General features: G+C 35.4%; 1 protein-coding gene across 1 annotated transcript in view; it reads left to right on the top strand.

Annotated features, from left to right (window-relative positions):
• IQCM (IQ motif containing M) overlaps positions 1-22,208 on the top strand; it is a 101,166-nt gene that overhangs the window by 26,184 nt on the left and 52,774 nt on the right. Inside the window, exons 6-10 of the mRNA XM_051618275.1 lie at positions 3,464-3,518; positions 13,165-13,225; positions 13,435-13,624; positions 14,939-15,083; positions 17,419-17,553. Coding sequence (XP_051474235.1) covers positions 3,464-3,518; positions 13,165-13,225; positions 13,435-13,624; positions 14,939-15,083; positions 17,419-17,553 — 586 coding nt within the window. The remainder of the gene's footprint in view (positions 1-3,463; positions 3,519-13,164; positions 13,226-13,434; positions 13,625-14,938; positions 15,084-17,418; positions 17,554-22,208) is intronic.

Here is a 22,208-nt window from a genome sequence, read left to right as displayed (position 1 = left end):
AGAGTTAGAACTGGTTTAATGTAAAAAATTACACACCTAAGAAATTAATTTATATGGTATTTGAAAAAAAATAGGTCTGTAAGGGTAAGTAATTTTGCACCTATGCATACTGAACAGAGTTATATTTTGAGGTTTACCTGTTCTCTGCCTTAAACTTCGTATTTTACAAATGGCCCCTCAGAAATTATCTGCTAATTGGTGACTCATATTGTTGTTTCTTGTTTGAGAACTGTACTAGAAAGTATGATTGTCAAAACATCTCTTGGATGACATTAATCAATAAAGACACTGAGTCTATAACTTAGTTTTCAGTATGGAATAGACTTACTGAAGATAAGATCGTTTCAGTAATAATTCATTAAAAGTTTTGTTAAATAGCTAAACAGATCAGTCAAAATGATTCAAGATTACAGGGATATAGGGACAGTGGCAGCATGTCTCTAGAGATAGCTCAATGGTACTATTCTAAGTCTGTTGTCAGTATAAATGGCATGCCCAAATACATCATCTTTAGTACCTGCCACAAGCTTAGACTGATGGTGACTAAAAGCAAAATGTTACAATCATCCTTAAGAGTATTCTAAGAATTGGAACATCTTAAGAATCTGTGTGAAGACCATTTAAGCTGCACTAAAGGTGTTAAATAAAAAATCCTGTAGATATGTGATATGACAAAGAAAAGTAAACCTTGCTGATGATGTGCAAACTTTTATGATTAAGCCTTCCTGAGGAAGAGTGAAAAGTCCACAGACTTCACCCACATGTTAAAAGATAGTATGGAAATAAATAGAAAAAATATTAACAAAAATCAGATGGGATGGGATGCAGTTAATGTCCTTGTCCAGCTTTAGATCAAGGATAATGTTCAGAAGAAGAAATACTAATAAATGCTGTAAATTTTCAGCTTTAACAGCATGAAAGAGTTTTGGGAAATCTAGATAAAATAGGTTACCTCTTGCCTAGAGAGGAATCTGATCATGAAGTCTAAATTAAAATTGCATTTTATGTTTTTTTGTAGTGTGTTGTTTCTACTCTTGCACCAAAATGCCTGACACTGCCTTTCTTTAACTAAAGAATTCCTTGTTTATTAAATTTGCTTGGTGTTAAGGACGAGATAGCATGGATTACTACTTCCATGGAGGGAGCAAATGAAGGACTAAGCGTAATGAGGAGACATGACTGAGAAACTGTCTTATGTCTTATGCTGCAAACACTTGCATTAAGAACAGGGGCTGACTTTACCATGTAGCACTTACTGGAAAGTGTATTTTTCATCAAGGATAAGCCAGCATTTCCTCTACAGGGAGCAAATGACCGAGAAATATACCCTAACTTTAGGCAAATCCTGAAGCTGTACAGCTGGAATGTTTCCTCCCCAGAAATGAGTTTCAGTTGCATTTTTGTAAACAATTTCTTTGGTCTAGAATACCTGCTGTAGGAAAGGAGAAAACCAGGAATTCTAACCCTCTTTTGAAACCAGTCCTGCAGAGGGGGGTTTGAGATAGGTGAAAAAGTGAAATTGAAACAACTTTACTGATTCATTCAGGGCACTTTATTCAATATGAGTTTCCATCATCACAAGGGAATGCTGTAGCCACTGTGTAGAATCTCTTGAATTTGTTGTACAACAAAACAAAACTGATTTTCAAAATCTTGAAATGTCATATGAAGTTATGAGTGACCCTGTAATGAACACACTATCCAAAGACAATACGGTACTCTTTGTATAGATAAGCATAGCTAAACTACTTTATGGAAAGAGGCTTTAAAGATAGGCCTGGATTTCCAGTGCTGTTAGGTTCTTTTCACAATTGAATTTGGGGCATATCCTTTCAATGATTTTCTTTATCAATCCAGCTTTCCACTCGCAATACCTATGTTCCTGGTAGGTAAGCTGCCATGTAAACCTGTGTACTTGCTTAATGGCATTTCTGTTTTATTAAGGCCAGCTACAATGTCTAATCTACCAAGAAGAAAAGCTAACTTGGATTAAAATGCAGACAAGAAGTGAGGAGGAAGTGGAAAGCATGTCATGCACAAAGATATAATTGTTATTGAACATTTCAAGTGAAAGAAAACCACCTTTCAGAGTATTTGCATGTCTGATTCCATTTTATTTAATGAGAAAAGGCAAAAGAGTTCATTGTAGCTTATGAATCTGGATAAAACAGTAGATGTGCTGAGAAAGTGCCTGTACCTTTGCTTACATGTACACAAAAGGGATGCTGTTTCAGATTGGCTTTCATGTATTCTCTGAAAAAATAACAGAAACAGAAGAGTGAGAGTAGTTCAATAAACTTTAAAATATGCTTAGTAAAATCTTTCACCAATAGATACATGAGGAAGAATTTGTTATAGCCAAGGTGTTGTGTTACCAGAAATACATTATTTTGAATTATTGATATATTTTCTTTAGGTGGGGATAGAATCTAGCTGTGGTGTTTTAAGAGCTGAGATAGCTTAATTTGCTTGCAATTTTTGCTCTTTAGTAGGGTTTTGCACTTGACCTAAAATAGGAGACAGTTATTTAAATGAAAATATCTTTGACAGCTAGCTGTGAATTACTTGTTTCTGCATTATTATTCAAGACTTTTACTGTTTATCATGCAAAGTGGTTCCATGCTTCAAATTCACCAGTTTAGACAGAATACCATAATAATCTGAATTGAACAAAATATGAAATATCCTTTTCCACTCTATCATTTCTGATTCACAATAGGATGATCAGCTTCTATTCTTCCCATTGGTGAATGATGCCAGTTTCTATGTTCCAGCATACAACTGTGGGTGTTTTTCCTGTGCTACCTTGTAGGCTTGTCAGAAACTCTTTGTAGATGGTCCAGAACAACCTCTTTAAAGCACTTAACATTAATTCTTAAGATTAACCTTTACTGCACTGTCTGTTTTAAACTAACAGCTATTAAGCTCCTGATGTACCGGGACAACTCTGTGTCGTGCCAATCAAAATAACTTCATTGTTACCTTGTTTTCCTTCATATGTTTGCATTCCTCGGTTGCCTCTTGATTTTTACTGCAATTTCGAAATATCTGAGATAGTAATTGTTCTACACTTACCATATTTGAGCAGTATCTAGCATTGTGTGACACTGAGACCAAGATTGAGGTCTTGGGTTTCTGTGGTATGGCACCACTAACTATACTGGATGAGCTGAATTTTTTTCTGGTTGCATCTTTGTAACCTCTTCCAGTCTTCCAAAGTTATGGTATTCACAAACAGATGTTGGGCTCTGTATAAGAGAGGAAGCAGATTAGCAGAGCTAGAATGCAATAAATCAGTTTGCTACCCCTGATCCTGGAGTAGCTTTCCATGCAGACATTATTCTTAAATAAAAGTTACTTTTATTCCAGAATAATTATTCTACTCACAAAACAGCACCGACTCTGAGACAAAGTTGAGACTTCTAACACTTTGTAAGTTTATCTCTGAATTCCTGCTGTGCAGATGGCACAGTGGGCTGAGGAGCAGCAGGACTGGGAAGCAATAGAGGATTTGGCAGGTTGGTGAAGAAGATAGCAGGTGGCTTGTGAAGTGAAGCAAGGTCTTTATTGCAGGCCACCCGTGTCTCAGGCAGAATAAAACTTTGAATTCAAAGGGAGAAGGCAGTCTTACATGAAAGCATATGTAACCTACTGGACCACATACTGGAGCCTTGAAAGAAAGTTTGGAAAATAAAGGAAAAGAATTGTGAACTTTTGGATTTACCTAGGTAAGAATTGGAAATCTAGAGGGAGGAACGGCTATTTGAAGGATAGCTATGCACTGAGATAATGGAACAGCACAAATAGAGGGCTTTGGTCCTCAGATGATATTGTCTGGCTTTCCCCCTTCCCCTGCCCCCACCCCAGCAACCTTATCAGAGTACAGATTTCTGTAATAGCCAATTAAATTCCTTTTGCATGTGTGAGCCAGGAGACTGAACTCAATTGGCAAGTGGCTCGTCATAGTGTAAAATGGGAACAGCTCATTCCGAGTCAAATACATGCTTCACTGCACTGGTTTATATGGAAGATTGTGAAAAGATAAAACCATTTGACTCCTTTTTTATAGCAGTGTATCAAATAGCCTGGCAAGTGCAAACTATAAAGAACCTTCGCGTGTATTTCTCACCTCCCACTTTTCAGGCATTGATGATATGATTTTCCTGATCATTAAAATAGAGCACACTTCTAGCTATGTGGTCAATTTACTCCAAGACAGTAAGTAAATTATATCTTACTTTAGAAAGAATACTTAGTATTTAAGAAAGGTGAAAATAAATAATTTTCTCTCAGCTATGTTAAGCTTTATTTTTTCAAAGTACTCATTTTTAAAATGAACAATACTTACAAGTACTTGGAACTTGATTCATGAATATCAGAGGTACTAAAAGATCTGGTCCTAGCACATACTGATCACATGAATAGTAGGATTATAATTTCTATTGTCAGCTTATAATCAGAATAACATACTGATAAGCACAGCTGGAGGACCTGAGTCCTCTGGACAATATCTTGACAGCATTTGGGAAATCTCATGTTAATTACTAAGCTACATTTGAAGTAAATTAGAAAGTTCTCAGGTATCTGTCTTGCTCTGAATTAATACATTTATACCCAGACATGTGCAAAATCACTTACTGTAGTGTTGAATCTTTACCCAGACCTTAATTTTCAGATAATGACTCGCCAGGTCTTATGCAGATAGTATGATTGTTGCACCTCTATGTCCACTGTTTTCTCTTGTTTTCTCTCACCCACTGTTAGCATCCAGACTGCCTTCAAATAACTAGTCACACCTCAATTGCACAAGAAATCTAATTTAATCTTCTTATTAAATAATAGATGGTGACTTTATCAGGTGTTGGCTTAGGTTTACACATGGAGTAAAATGTAGATTGCCATTCAGCATATGCCTTACATGCCTGACAGGGCTTCCAAATGGATGAATGAGCTTGATAAAATCATGGCTTTAGCCACTCCACTTCTGGGAGAAGCAGCTTCAGGATTCAAATCACTAGATCAAAACCAGAAACAAAGATGAAAAAATAGCAAGCTAATATTAAAGCCAACCAAACTAGACAAGACTATTCAGTGGTGACGCAAAACTTTATAAATAAATATCCAAAGAACTATACACCTATAAAATGAGGTACTAAGACTCATCTTAAGCATGTGTATGCATTTTAGTTCTCCCACCAGGTAACGCTTACTTAAACTAGTGGCTGATCCTAAAAAACACAAGACGTGCAGAGCCAGGTCTTCTGTTTGCAATAGCACTTGCTTGGAATGCAGTAGCAGCCTCCTAAGAAGAATGTTTTTCTCTAACAGTTGGGTAACTCATACCTCACTGCTTAAAGTTTGCAATGCAAGACAGTGCACTGACTTGCAGCCTTTGATTTAAAAAACAATAATCAGTGTCCACCATTCAGGCTTTGTGGGTAGACTTGCTAAAGAGAATTCTTAAAAGAACGGTTTAGTTGTAGTTAATGCACTGTTGACATAAAACTAGCATGTACCACATCTGATTTAAAACAAAACAAAACAGAAGTTTTGTTATTTGTTCATCGAAACATTCTGGCAACTGAAAAAGTAATGAAAACATTTGGTAGAGGGACTCACTCTATACACATACCCCTGAATGAGCTGTGAATTCGGCATATTCACACAGGCAGGAACTTGGAATTGTTGTGGTTAGTTGTCTTATATTGCTTACCAGAGGGACTACAAAATGCTGTAGGAGGTTAGGTTTGGAAAGGAAAAGTGTTTAGGGCTGAAAAGCAAACATCTCTGTGTCTGTATCTCAAGGCAGAGAGGAGAGTGGAGAGAAACTAAGGTCAGGAGTCAGTGAAAAAAGCCAAGCACATCAATTCAGAAGAAGAATTAGTAGAAGTGTAGGGAGAATAGCATGGCTGGGAGCTGGGCTGACGTATCAGAAGTCCATAGAGCATGGTAGCATCTAAGGTCATAGATAGTAGGCAAGGCTAGTGTACAGCTGAATGTGAGACTCTGGTTTGAGTAAATGAGACTAGGGAGCAGGATCTGAAGCCTGAGGTAGCCAAAAATATGTGGAAACATGCAACAAACAGGACTCACTTTTTCATGAGGTGGATAGGAGCATATCACCTGTCAGGCAAGCAGTCTTTCCTTCAGCTGATTAGTTCTTAACTGATAGGAAGACTCCTGACACTAGCTGTAGTTCTGATAATATAGTTGGAATTTACCATTGAAGTAGTTGTGTAGCTGGCTCCTGATCAGGATAGAGTTCTTACAACATCCGTAGAACACCCATGTCTAAAATACCACATGCCAGTCATACTGTCCTAAAATGAAAAGCAATCTAGGAGGTAGTATATGGGCTTGCAAGAGTCATAGAAGGATTTCTGTCATAAAGTAGACTGAACAAACTGGGAATTGTCAGGTGGGAAAATGTTTCATGCTGTATTTACTGATAACAGGTATCATGTACCATTTTGCTATTAGTTGATTCAGTAGCATAAAATCTAGTTGCCAGAGGTAACAGATCAGGAATAAAAATCTTGAAACTAAGGGAAAGGCTAATAAAGAATAATATCTATTGTTTTTCTAGCTCAGGAGCTAGAGGGGCCTGATGAAATAATCTGGTAGCAAATTCAGAACAAAAATAAAAGAGTCTTTTTCATGGAATGCATAATTGAATTGTGGATCTGGCAGCCACAGGTGTTGCGAGTGTGAAAATAGAAAAGGAATCCAAAAGGGATTAGGCATTTTCATGTCAGATTGGTTATTCAGTGGCTATTAAACATAAGGGTATAGATGCTGCCTCTAGCTGAGTCACTAAACTGCTGGTAATCAGAGGTCTATAGTGGAGATGAACAACCCTTGGAAGGGCCATATTTCTTATGCCTGCCTCTGCTCCTTTGTTGGCCATTGTTAGGAAGAACATACTGGGATGGGTAGTTTTTCGGTGTGATGTCAGATAACCGTTCTGTAATGTGCTTTGTGTATCACTGTGCTTCAGGAACACATGAATTAAAATGGCAAAGAGATCTGAGGGGGTTATAGTTACATGCCTTGGTTTTATACTGGGTTGTGTTGTGTTTTGTTTTGTTTTGTGGGTTTTTTTGTTTGTTTTTTTTTCTCTGAGCATTTTACAAATGATGGTATCCTTTCTAGGAGGTAGCTGGATCAGAAATAAGTCATAACAAAAGCCAAACAACCTGATCCATCCAAGTGATAGCAAATGTTTGTGGGTTTTGTGTTTTTGTAAGTCATTAAATTAAAACACTGTTAGAATTATAAGGTAGCAGGACAGGGAGTAGTCAGTGAGTCAGAAAGAAAAAACAAAGTAGTGTTTAACCCTTTTCAACTTGTACCTCTGAATGTAAAGCAAAGTATTGTTAGGTTCATCCCTAACATATGCTGATACTGATTAGGCTGGGTTTATTTATTTGACCTTTTCCATTTTGCTCAGTAAAGCAGAAAGTCCTATCTTAATTTAAAACTGTTTAAAGTATATGTGCAGCTCTTGAAATATATGACAGTTATTATCTGTCTTAAATTTTACCATTCTAATTGACTAGGTCTTTCTTCCATCTTTCCAGATCGTGGTAGACTTCCATGCCAACAAAAAGAAGACCATGGCATCAAGTGCTAAGTCAGAAAAGAGGATTATGAGGTGCTTTTTTCCTGTTTATCTTTTGTAAAAATGACAGCAGATGAAATTACTTACTGATTTTCACACTTATTTTTCAGTGTTTTTCTTTTGGAAATAAATATTGAAAACTGACAGAGGCATTAGAAAGCATGAACAGGTCTTAGTCATAGATTTACACTATTTCCAAGTAGAACCTATAGATACTCAATGTCATTAAGTTGCAAAATCTCAGAATGGGGATGCTTGATTTTTCTGTGTGATGAACAAGATCTGTTTGTGTGACCTCCCATTAACATCCCTGCAGCCTCAGGTAACTAGGTAAATTTTAGTATCAGACCCTGAGACCAATTGAAGTAGGCCCACTGAAGTTGAAAACTGTTTTCAACTGCAAGTGAAAGCTGTTGTTATGCCTGTCCCTATGGCTTGCCTTTATTTTTCCACATCGTTTCATTGTCACATTTTGTCTGTTGTGTACATCCTAAGTGAATAATTTGGGATGCCTCTTAGAGTTTAAGCAGTGTTTCATCATCTTCTTAATTTATGTCTGCATGAATTGTAATTAGATGGTCATCAAAATTCTACTCAGCCATACATTGATTATGTATATGCGTATCTTCAGATTTTATTTGTAAAGTGGTAATTCTGGTTTGAGAACATGCTGACACTTAGGAGTAATCACTGGGCTCCTGTTCAGCACTCCATCTGTATTCAGCAAAACACTTAAGTATATGCTTAATTTTAACTTTAGCTCAGGTAAGCATGCAATTGCCCCCATCCAAATTCAGCACAGCATTTTAAGTATATGGCTAGATTTAAGCGTATCCTTAAACCCTACTAAAGCTAAAATCAAACACATGCTTAAGTGTCTTCATGAATATGGATAACTACTGAATGAGGTCTGATGAAATGAACTCTGTTGGCCATTAAACAACAAAAAATGCCTGGGCATGATTTCATTAGTGTCATACAGGCAGAAAAAGGATGAAAGAGAAATAAAACCATCTATTTGTTTCTTGAATTCTAAAAGCTAAAACATGTACTGTTAGAGATAAAGTATTTTGTAAACTGTGGCAGGTCTTTCTATCCCTTAAAGAAGTCTGTATTATTAGGAAATCAAAACTGCATTATCAATGTTTCAGTAAGGTCAGAATGTTCCATAAAATCCTGCTTCATTCTTTAAACAAGATATTTCAGATACTATATCTAAATCTATTTAAAATTACAAATTATAAGGAACTGGTCATTGAAAATTACCAAAAAAGCACACACACACAAAAAAACCCCACAAAAAACCCCCTGTATACAGGTGGTAAGGATTATAGTTTTTAGCACATTTTCTATGATTTTGTTTTCAAAACAGTTTTGAACTGTTTTGATGCATATCACCATTCTTTCTTTCAGTCCATTTTCACTTTTGCTGCTTCAACTTCTACAATCTTTCTGTGCTATTTTTGTGAAAAGCTCTTCCCATTTTTTATTTCAGATCCTCTCCTATTGCAGTTCATGAAGTCTTTCAACAGTAGGCTGTTAATCCTTTGCAGATTAATATGATTTCAGTGATAATCCTTCCATTTGTTGAATTTTTAAGACATATAATCATTAAAGAAAGTGCTTGACAGATTTTTCATTAAAGTAGTACAAAGCAGGTGGTATGTCTTTAATGTATGTCGGTAGCACTTTATGTTGCTCATTTATAAAATTAAATTTGCAGATGAAGCAAATAAGTCTAGAGTTAGTTGTTGGTCTTTTCCATTTGGTATTGCAGTTCATATCCAGTCAAGGAAAAAAATAAATATGCAGAGGTTTTCAGGCAAACCAGGCTTAGAATATCTGTTCAAATATGCTTTTCACAACTCCATCGCTACTTTTCATCTGGAGTAAGGGTCACCTTGGGTTCTGTCCTCATATTATAAAGCACCAAGCTAGGTATATGAAGAAAAAGCAGGGTGTAATTTACTGCATGAGATTTGCCTTCAGGTAGGTCATAGGACATAAATGGTATACAGGAACTATTCCAGTTCTCTCTACAAGGCTAATTCTTATCTTTGTTTAAGTTAAATATATGATTGAAATGCCCTTCCTCAGATGGAACTGAAGTCTCTAATTGTATTGCAGTAATGGCACAGATAAATCTCTTGCCATTAGGGGTTTTTGATTTGCTCTTGATTCCCAGTACACTGTCTATGACTTCTATTCATTGAAATTCTTTATGCTCTTTTTTGTCTTCTTTTTCATCTTCTTTTTCATCAGATATTTCCCATATTGACTTATTTCTCATTTCCCTTTTATGCACACAGGGAAACAATAGAGAGGAAGAGAAGGCAGAGGTATTAAAATACGGTGATACTGAGTACTCTTGTAAGCAACAATTTAGTTAAGATCTCAGAAGCAATGCTTCAAAGTTAATATACAAACAGCAGAAATTATTTTTAGCTAGAGATCTGAAAAACATTCTAAGTTTATTAAAACCTCTGTTTAAACAAATCTATGGTAGGTGTGGCCTGTTGTAGTAGACTGATTTTTTGCTATTAAATACTGAAAATTTGCAGATACTTTAGATGGGAAGGAAAGGAACCAGACACCACAACTCTTTAGGATAATCAGGTCCTGAACTTGGCAACCCTTTAGCTGATTTTTTCACATATTTGAAGCTTTAAAATGATTTGGCCTTTGCAACAGCCAAAATAAGTGTCCTTTAATCACTTCCAACCTATTAACAGATGGGCAAACAGCTTTTATAAATGGGGCATACAAAATACTCTACTATCAGCCAAAATTAATTAGTAACAGTATCTGAACTGAAATTTGTAAGTGATGGAATATGTATTAATGCAGATAAACTGCTGGTTTGATAGAAATTCCTTTTCAAACACCATGCCTTGTATTTGCTCTCTAGCAGGGAGGTTGTAATCTTTAATGTCCCTTCCAACATTAACCATGATTCTATGAAAACCAACTTTTTTTTGTTTTAGCTATTTTCTTCTATCAAAATAACAATTTTTCCTGTAAAAGTTATCATTAGAGATAGTGTAACAGAGAAATTGCATTAGGCAGAGGTAGTTTAGCATGCATTTTTTGTCTCACATTAGAGGAAGAACAGTGCAACTTGAACACAACCTTAAAATAAATTCATCTTTAAGAACAGTGCAATGTACTGATATAAGACATTATTTATACAGCAGTGCCAAAGCATATTAAATATATCTTTACACAGCACTATTAATCAGAATATGTAAATTGCATGAAATTAAATTGTGAGATTATAAAAAAAATTGCCACATGTATAGTTCAGTAGGAAGAGCCATTTAATGCGTTGCCATCAGATTTGCAGCATGAATTTGATTTTACAAAGACATCTGTAGTGCAGACAGCTGCTGTACCTACCCGAGAATTTGATTGTACACTCAATCTTTCAAGCAACCACTTGTCTGTATCTACTATATCATTTTTATTATCTTTTATCTAAAAAAAAAATCATGGTTACAAAATCAGAATTGTTCTGAAATTTATTTTCATTAATAATTTCTAAATTTTGTTGACTTTAGGAAGACTTTCTTTCCTTCCATTCAAGTTGCCTGCCTTCCCCAAATAACCTATCTCTACCCCAACTTACTTAGTGATTTGAAGATCTTGCTTGAAAAGGTCAAACTATACCTAGAATTGGAAATAAATATGAAAACAATGTTACAAAAGCATTTCAAACTTTTCTTCTTGTAAGACAGCACAATGAGACCTGCCCTCCCAACAGAGATACTTGCTTGTGAGAAACTTCTCAAAATTTGGAAAAAAAAAATATTTTTTTAAGATACTGTCTGTATTTTATATATCCATGTATCTATTAAGTCAGGTTGTTCCTTGGTCTTTGAAGACAGTGTGATTGACCAGTCCAGAGATTTAGCCCTTGGAAATCCTCATGCTTGACACATTCTCATGTCTCAGAGTAGACAGGCATCACCTGCAAACTGGTTAGACATATCTAGAAACAGTTGTGGTGGTGAGTTCACTCATTCCCTGTGCGACCTTTTAAATTTCAATTTCTCTGAAACCCTACAAGCAAAGGAAAATGCTGCTGTTTTGTGATAAAATCACTGGGGACAATAATAAATGCATGACCTCTGCTGGTATGGAGCTGAACCCAAGCTGGTTCAGTGGAAAAGGTTAGAAGGTGTACCAGACTATGAGTGCATGGGGAAATTGTCACATACTATGAGGATTATATGAAATACCTGTAAGATTTTTTTAGTCAGTAGAGAGATCAAGATGGATGGAACAGATTTGTCTTTGTGGCATAGAGTGGAATGATGAATAAGTGCAGAAAATACTTTTTAATTATCAGAAGATGGTCTGATGAGAAATCCTGCAGGATCTTGTCTAGAGGGAGAAAATGCTACAGAATACCAGAAAATAAGAAGTTTTAAATTAACATCTAAGTTATTTTGCTTAAAAAATTAAATCAAATATATTGCAACCCCAAAACTAAAAGCAACCAACCAAAAAAAACCCAGCAAAAGACAAGATTTTGAGAAACACTCAGGTCTCAGTTTCTCAAGGATTTTATCTGACTAGCTCCTTGCTGAATTAAGACCAGACATTAAAAAACATTTTCCTCTCAGTTTAATGATATTTCAAGCAGATTGCTTTAGTCTTGGCACAATCTGGATGTGGTAGGTAAAATTACTGAGTTTGCAGCACACAGCTACTTACGACCTTAACTGTAAAATTACTATTTCTATTCACAACTGTACTTAAAACCAAAACCAAAACCAAACCAAACCAAAAACCAAACCAAACAAACAAAAAAAGAAGAGAAGAAAGCTCTAAATATAGTCAATTAAAAATCCTCAGCTAATTTTGGTTTACATTTCTGCCAGTTTACTGCATTTTTTACTGCTTTAAATAAAAAAAATAGTATTTTGAATATTCATCATATACATTTTGATAATTTCTTCAGGTGGGATATAGTCAAGCAATCACACAGGAGGATTGAACTTTGGGGAGTTCCTTTCTACTCATTCTGTATCAAGACATAATTGAGAGCTTTCTTAGTAATTTTAATGTAGCGAATACACTTACAATTCAGGTTATTGAATACCTTAGTTTTTCTGGTGTTTCTGCTAACTTGTTTTGACAGGAAAATCACCAATACATCATTTCCTGGTGTGTCCTTATGAAAAGGATTGGTTTAGATACTTTTTATGTTCTTGCAAAATATTTCTTTAAGTGGAGAGGAAATTTCCTGGTAACTTTAATGAATGCAGCTTAATAAAATCCATGGAAATTAGCATTGAGACAGAAAAGACACTTGAAGATTTCAGTGTGCCTTATCTGCTATATTTCATATTATCAGTTCAATTGTAACTTAGTAGGTAAGCTATTTTCTTAGTATTACTAAAATTAATTTTTTTGAAATAGTATATTTTCACACAAATGATGAATTTTTCTGTTCTACCTTTTGTAAAAAAAACACCTGTACAGTTGAATAGGAATTCAAAATATCAACAATGCTTAAAACAATTACTTAATCTGCATAGTTTACAAAGCCATGGGCATTGTGCAGGTCTACGCAGCTGCAGCAGAACAGTTGGCAAGCGGGTTTGGATGCTAATTCTGTAACTGTAGATGGTAAATGACCCACAGCTCCTTTTCAATCTTTTGAAGCTATTAATGTAAATAGAAAGATTCTACATGCATCTGTAATTATTTTAGGTACTCATTACAATTTGTCTTCTAGAATTTTGATTCATAGTTTAAGCATTTGTCCACCAAACTGAGAAACAAATTTTCTGTACTTTAATTTCTAGTGACAAACACCTTGACCTTCAAACTCAGAAGAAGGTAAAGAAAAATGCAACTCACCTGGAAGTCTTTGAAACTTCTCATGGTAGTAGAAAGGATGCTAGTAGTAGAGAAGTACTTCAAGCAGTCATTTGCATTCAAAGATATGTGAGAGGGTGGCTTGACCACAGGGCATTCAAGAGAGTAAAGATCAAGGTAATGTCTTGATTGTTTAATCCATGTATCACTGATATTCTAGTAGTGTAAGAATCCTTATTATTACTGTTTTGCAATGAAAAAAACACCCATGCTCAGTTTGTCTGTAATTGCTGTTCTGTACCTTCAAGGTTATGGAGAATTCAGTGATTGAGAGTGTTCTGCTTGGATTAACTTCCAACACTTTATCTCAAGAAGGCTCTCTATTAGTTTTTAGAAGACAATGGCCTGTGTAATATTTGATCCCTCTGCCTTCAGAAGATATTGGTGTAGATGCATATTGTACCATTAATACTGGGGCTTGCAGTTTTTCAGATAGAGAAACAGGCTGCAACTAACTATCTGTTTATTGCACTCTTCTACCACTATGTTTTACTGATAAAAAAAAAAATTAAAAATCATGGCTTCTACACTATAATCACTGTTTTTCATGTTTGCCATCTAGTGTTGCTAAATGAAGTTCCTAAGTAGTATGCATTTTGCTTTCCATCTCAGATTGTATACAAAGTTAAAAGAGCTTATGCATATTGCAGGCTGTGTGCTAACAGTGGTTGCATAACTTCGGTTAAGTTATCGCTTCTCTGATGCCTCCTATCTAAGAAGTATACTATAAGAAAACTTGTACTTAATTAAAATAAGTGGGTCAAGCAGGAACTAAGTAATCCATTAAACAATCTATTTTATTAGTTTTCCAGAATCCTTAAATAGGGAAATAAAATCAGGTAATATTATTTGGTAATCATAAACCTTTAAAAATATTCTTACACTTTGTATACTGGAGGAGAGGGAAATTTTGCTGCTCATATAATTAATGATGAGGTAAGACAGCATTTCTTGATATCTACTCCTGTGCTGTAGAAAACAAATAAGTGTTCTTCCTCCCACAATATACTTTTAATAATACAAAAAAAATAATAATGTTGAATACAGTTTCTCACCTTGCAAAGTTCCAGTGTCCCACTTTTCCTCTGCTGAGATACAGAACCTTGTCTTTCCTGCAAACTCTGATCATGTGCAGATGGTATTTCACATAGTTCTTGATCTTCTTCTGTAATTTGGGATAAAATGTGTTTATCTCAAAATATTTTTATTCAATAGTATTATCAAATCAACCTTCAGAAAGGATCATCCCTTGTCAGCACTGTGTAGTTACTGTTTTTTACATATCTGTCCAGACAACTTTTTTATTTGTTCTGGCTTTCTTTTAAGATTTTCTAATATGCTGCACACCCTGTAGTTCCACCTCCTCATGTGTTTCTTTAGTCATCCTTCAATTCTAACAGTAATGAAAGTGAAACATATCTGTAATTACAGTCTAGAAGTCATGGACGATCCCTACCAGCAGTTGTAAGGAACTACCGTAAAATGATCGCCCGCATTAAACACCGTGCTGGTGTTTCGGATGTCTCTACACCACTTCGGTATTTTGAACTAGAGGAGTGGATGGACAAGAAAAAATGTAAGTCAGACCATTTTAAAATAGAATTAACTTTAATTTCAGTGGTCTCTCTCTTTTTAAGTAATGTTCCATGTCTACAACTCAATTATTTTAAAGTGATTTTTTGTTCCAAGGATGATTTCACATCTCCATATGCGCAGCTGCATTTCTAAGGTGTCATTCTGGCACTGCAGAACTTTAGAGTTAACTTGAGTAAAGAGATTCTCCTGGTCACTTGATGAGGAGATTAAGTATTAACCATTATCATTAACTGAATTCTCTCCTGTATGCTGCAGTTTGTTCCTGTGTCATTGTGTTGTGGTTCTTAGACTAACTTTTTTAACTGTTCAGTGATGGGCAGTGTCACAAACTGTCAGGAAGGAGGATTTATAATGAGATAGTGGATGAGTAAGTGCAAAAATGAGCATCATCACAATGTTCTTAACACTTCATCCTCTTCATTAATTCTTGCCAAGAATTTTTTCCTTAGTATTGTTGCCCTATTGTATTTTTGAGGGATTGTGTGGAATAAATAGCACTTAAACAACTCCCATAATGAAATAAATAACTTCTACTTGTAGGGCACTTCTTTAAAGTAGATCACTTTGCAGATTTTTTGAGCAATCCATATATTATATATTTTATTCATGAAACTAGTTTTATATGTCCTTTTGTTTCGCCTTCTTCTTCTTCTTCTTTACATAGGCATTAGTGTTCCACAGAAATTAAAATGTGCCACCTGTCAAGTAATAGAATTAGGTTCTATTTGATTCTTATGCCTTTTGAACCTGATATTAGTTGTTTATATCTTGATTCCTGTTTCCACTCAGTCCTTGAATTCTGCATTCATAAATCTTTATACATCAGTATAAATTAGGAGGATTTTAATACTTAATTTCAACATATTGAGCAGGTAGGCTTTGAATTCCCTCCAAATGACTAATGCAAATCATGTAATCTCAAGATTCATGGCATAGTCTCAATTTTGACTTCTAAATTCCTTAATCTGGTCTTGTATTCCTAAAATCACTCTGGAAAAAAACATGCATGGTATGTATACATACATACATACATACATACATATATATATATATATATGAGGTAGTCCCCATATGTTAGAATAAATATAAATAAAGCTAATTAATTCCTAAACCATAATTCATATCCTCCTAAAATGTGTATTCTTATCCTAGGCTGCATAACTCATAACGTATTGTTTATTTCTGGTCAACAGAAAAATTTCTCCTACTGTTCATATTGTAATGAAAGGCTGGTTAATGACTGAGTAACTGACGCTTTAATAGAAGTCTTAAATGTATACCTTCAAGCTTCTTTCTTTGTAGATGTGATAAGATGTCACAGCCCAATTTATTGTCTTTTTTTGTTGTTTTGTCTTTATGGTCTTCAGACTCTGCCTTAAAAGGCAGTTGCTGATTTTCTGAAATGTTAAATTGACATTAATTTGCTTTGCTTTGATGAAGACAGAAAGACGTGTTCTAGATGCTCATGCATAACTTGCAGTGTAGTATGATCTGTTGCTGTCAACCCTTACAGAAAAACCAGTGTTTTTATAATTAGTAGGAAATTAGCTAGACTTGCATCCTCTGTCTCTCAGGGAGGAAGATTTGCAGAATTGCACCAGTTCTGCAAAAATCTGTGAGCTAGGTAGACCAGCTGAAATGTTCCATGGCTACGAAAGTATAGGAGACTGTCAAGTTTTTTATTTTTAATAATCTGCACTTTTCCTTCCCTGAGCAGTACAACAGCTTTCTCTGGGTTAGTCTCTTTCACTGAAGCTATATTAATATATTAAATTTATCAAGAAAATAATGGACTATTAGCCTACCAGTACAAGTCCTCCTAGTTTTTAAGTAGCTGCAGCAGGGCATCTATGATTTCCAGTATGATAATACCAGGGACAATTTCTTACACTGTGAGTCTTCCCCTTGCATTTTACCTGAGGGGGAGCAGTTTAATACCGCTTTAGGTGGAGCATATCTTCCAAGTAAAAAAGAGTATTAACAACTATAATTATCTGCTTACCTAGACCTCCTTCTACCAGCCAAGTTCTACAGAGCCCATCACCTTTCCAGACTGAAAGTTTCTAACATGGGCAAGAGATGTTTTTCAGCCTAACTTCCCCTTTGCATTCAGTAAGGTTTCTTTGTGTTTCACTGTACTGCAAAAATATGTCAGCAGCAAATCACCCCATCATATGATCTCTGCACAGGCCTAAATTTTCATACAAAGTTTATCAAGCATGTTAACCTGATTCTGAAGAAAATATTTCTTAAAAAGCATCAGTGCCTGATAACTTATCATAAGTATGCATCTCACTAAGGCTTCTCTTCTTCAGTTTATGAAAAAATGTTTTCCAAGAGGGAGTTTGACAAAAAGATGGACAGAAATGATCTGCCTGCATTTTTGAGAGACTGTGGATATTTAATACCTGCTGTTGGAATTCACCGTGTCTTCCAGCTGGTCTGTCCAAGTAAGTGGTTTCTTAAAAAAATGCTTTGCAGTGGTACAAAATGTCAACTGCAGATGCTGCAGGCTTTGGAGTTTTTGTTTGGATTTTTTTCCTGACATGGGTAAAGAGGCTACTATTCTTGAAAGCACAGTCAGGATAAACTCTGCCTGATATTGATTATTTTCAAAATGAAGCATTTTATCATTATACCTGAAATAAAGTACATTTTCTAGAATTCTACTGTGTCTAACAATACTGGAATATAACCTCCTACTATCTTGAAATATATTTAAGAGGGTGAAGAGCAATTTTGTGGCAGATTTGCACTTGCAGATGTCTCCAGGCAAAATATTTGCTCTCTTTCTAAAGTCAGTGGTGATTGCCTTCCAAATCTTCAAACAACTCAGCCCACCTATTCACAGATTAATGTTTGTAAATAAAATAAGATGTCACAAGGCAAGAATCAAGATATCCTGTACTGTAAATATGAGGAAGATCATGACCCTTTAAAAACAGAAACAAAACTCTTACTGATTAAGCCCATTTAATAAATCTAGAGTATCATCTTTCTTCTGACTTTTCCCCAGGGCCATCATCGGAGGGAGGGCCATCCCTAGATGTGGGAAAGTATTGCTACTTTCACTGTGTTCACAGACAGAGTAGGAAACGTTCATGTTTCCCTACTCATTATTTAATTTATTTAGAATCTCTTAGCTATGAAGTGTTATGAAGCTTGTTTGACCATTTGAGGTAGCATACAGGCTTCTTATTCATTTTGACTTCAAAACTCCCAAATTATGAATGTGTAAATGCTGAATAATTACTGAAACATGGAGATCTGCCTGTGTCTAAAGGGCAGCTATAAAATGATTTTTAACATGGAAGCATTTTGAATAAATTACACTTATCTATAAAGTGCCCTCTCTTTCTCAATTTTATGATACAAATGACATTATTTCTGAAGATAAGTTATTAAGAGAGTAGAACCTTGCTAAATTGACTGGGAGAGACTGCAACTGGCTGAATGTTTTGATTTGCTGAATACTGATTTGATGGAACTGTCTTCTGTGCCAGTGCAGAGCATCCCATACTGTCCAGCCAGGAACAGAAAGCTAAGGGGAAGGGGAGATGTATGTGTCTGGGCAGAATGGTGGAGAGATCTATTGATAATTACTACACTAATCTTCTTTGGATGAACATTGCATGGCCTGTATGGGCATATGACTGATCCATGGAAGGTGAAAAAAGAAAAGGGACCCTGGCCTTGTGGCTGTTTAGTCTGATGACAGGGGGGAAAAAATAAATCAGATTATTTTTTTTTAAATTTTTTGATCTAAACTTTGCTGAAAACAACATAACTTATGAAAATTGGTAGCTGGATGTTAAATGTCTTGTCACTTTTCCACTTCCAGTAAGGAAGTGATAATTACTGTCTTTGGCTAACAATCATTTAGGCAGGAAAAGCTTGAAGAATTTTTATTGTACATGTTCTCCTGAGAATTTTAATTACACCAGTCATACATAACTACAAATCTTATTTCTATGAGATCCCCTTATTTGATGTATTGGTTAGACTCTGAAGATAAGATAGTAAAATTATCAGAATAAAATGACAATATTTGTAGAAAAATGCTAATATTCATTATTATATAAAAGGAGCTCGCTGTTAAAACAGGAAAGAAGACTATCTGTTATAAAATACCTGCATTATGTGAATTGGAAATATTAGATGGAATAGAGAAAAATGTGGAAGGCTACTAGACTTACTGGCTTGAGTCTTTTTGTTTATACAAGCAAAGCTAAAACAATAATTTGACCAAATGAGACTGTAGTAATGACACTGTCAGTAATTAAATAGGACATTGGTACCGGAAGTGGACTCACAGGTGCTGAATGGAGGGTTATACAAAAAACAAACAAACACATCTGTGATTTCCCTTTGAAATCTGCTTTTTAACTTCTGGGGACCAAAGTGATCTTCCTTTAGGTCAATGGTATTTAACTGCAGATGAGTTCTCTGGATGTATCTATACATGTCTTGTTCCCCACAGTGTGAGGAAAAATAAGTGGCTGCGTTGCCAGCTAGCACATTGCTCACTGAGGGGTTAGGAATTGATTAGAAATAATTGAATGGTTTTCTATCAGTGGTAAGGTTTAGCTGCTCGTTTCAGAAAAAGCCAATTAAAATTAAGGTCATAGTGCAGTGATTTTTAGATTTCATACACAAGTAATGATGCTATTTAATAATATTTCAAACCAGTTTGTGCTGCCACTTCATTCTGTTATCGAAAAGCAGAATGCCATGCACTAAGCAATCAGGAGAAAACCTTAGTGCAACACTGCTGTACTCTGAATAAAATAGGAAAAACAGAGCTAATGAACCAATCAGTTTGGGCCATATGCTTTGAAATATCCATTGAAATTATGCCTAATTTTTATTAAAAGTATGTCTAAATATTTTTCAGAAAGCGGTATTGTAGCCTCTGTTTAAATGTACTTCTTTTCACTGGTTTGTTCAAAGTGTTACATGTTCTACTCATGTAAATATTTACATTGAGTTCAGAGGAGCTATGCTGGCACATAGGTGAGATATTGGGACTGCTATTCATTTTATTTTTAAATTTACTGAAGAGTCCAGCACTGGTATCTTGTTTTGAATGTATTCTGCAGTCACTGAAATTACTAATATTAACACTAGTTGAGACAGAGTTAGGTAAATAGCTGTGAGCTGATCCTTGTATCTGTCATTAAGGTAAACTGTTCACAGTTGCAGCATTCTCATAATTGGAGTATTTTCTGATAAAATGTGAACACAGGAAGAATTTTCTCTGCAATTGGCCCTTCTGAACTGCGTTTACTAAAAGTCAGATTTTTCCATCTTCTTATTTGTTTTCTTGACTTCTATTTATACAAAGTATCTGGTGTTTAGACTAAGCATATGAAATATCATGTATTCTATTTGAATTTGAATCATTGTCTATAAACCATCTCAGTTTATATAAGGCTCACCTCATTGCTGATTACATTTGCAGGGAGGCATGAAACCATCCCTTAATTTAAGTACTGTGTCCAGAAGTTCCATATATTTAAATTTTCATGTATTAGTGGAAGGTAATTTTTTTACAGAAGCTTTTAGGCTTGACTTGAAATAACAAATGATAGTGAAAAACATGAATTCTGGCAGACATGTCAAAGGCATGTGTCTTCATGAAAGCCAATGCCAATTCCCTTCCCAGCTGCAGAAGGTCCTTGGGGGATGATTTCCTGCATGAAGCTATTAGGGAGAGGGTAGTAGAGCATTTCCACACTGCCCTTGTCACAGCCTGTGGTTTAGAGCTTGACTCATGTTGAACCTTCATAATTTTTCCATCCCACTGAGCTGTTAGTGGATGCCTGTTACTGGGGCTTTTAGAAAGCTCTCATATTTTTGGATGTTCAGCTCAGAGGTGGCACTGTCTGACTGAAGCTTTCCCCGATGCTCCCTGCAGTTATTTTCTCTCTAAGTTTGTCCTTACTGTAGTTCATATTTATGACATCTTATGCATAAATTGTTAAATACAAACAGTACCTAATAGCAATTTCTGTTGCAGTCATGCCAGAAAAGCCTTATTTATAGAGCAGGACCGTTCTATGTTGAGTACCATGCACATTCTGAAGAAAAACACACTTCCTGTATCACTGGTGGGGAATTGCCTTCTAAAACTGTTTATTTTTCATTAAACAAACTCTTGTAGGACAAGCAACAGGAAGCTATGAATACTGTAATAGGAACAAAGGTGTAATAGCTCTCATGCATCTGGCAAAACACAATATTCAAGAGTTTCTTTCATTGTACAGTTTTTAAACGATGTTACCTATGTGGAAACGAGCCCTGAGGCAGCTGTGGGCTACCATTATGGCTATTTAAGCCAAATATAACATCAAGAAATGGAAAAAAAAAAACAACCTACAAGTAAGTTAGCAATAATTAATAGATGCATTATTAAAATGTCTTAATAGAGCTATTGCAAAGCTTTGCATTTCCTGTGTAATGGTTGCTGCATCAAGGCTAAATGCATATCTGATCAAATGATCCCTTCAGGTCTTAAAGACTGTGGGTCATTCATTATCAACTGCAGCAAAAAATTATGAAATATGTGTAGTATACACCTCTCCTTGACTGCTGTGTCTTTCCCAAAAAGAATTACAGATTAATAGGAGTTTAAAAGGTTAAAGAACTCCCACAACATCTGGAATGTTTGTCAACAAGCACACAAGGATCCTGGCTGGATCCAATTACTCTCTAGTCAATGTTTGTCCGCAAGCATCCTTTCTAATCTACCATATATATACAAACATAAGCCTGTGTTTCTCTTTTGTTTTTCCTTTTAAAGGAAGGTAAGTTTGAGGCTTAAGAACTTAATTTGCTTGAGTGTTTTGCTGTTAGCATATTATCAGTATGCTTCTCCTTGGTGGTGGCAAGTTGGAATGGGAAATTCATCTTGGGTTATCCACACAGTTCAGAGTATCCTAGGCCAGCCAGCAATCTTATTTTAACATTATTAAAATGTTATTTCTTTTTGACAGTAACAATAGTCCAAAATATCATAATGGATTTATTATGATGTTTTGATAATAAACAAAGTAAATTACCTACTTGGTTGATAAGGATAATTTTTGCAAGTCTGTTCACACTT

This window comes from Apus apus, chromosome 4, assembly GCF_020740795.1.
Source record: "Apus apus isolate bApuApu2 chromosome 4, bApuApu2.pri.cur, whole genome shotgun sequence".
Lineage (NCBI taxonomy): Eukaryota > Metazoa > Chordata > Aves > Apodiformes > Apodidae > Apus > Apus apus.
The sequence above is the reverse complement of the archived record's forward strand: the minus strand, read 5'-3'. Positions and strand labels throughout refer to the sequence as shown.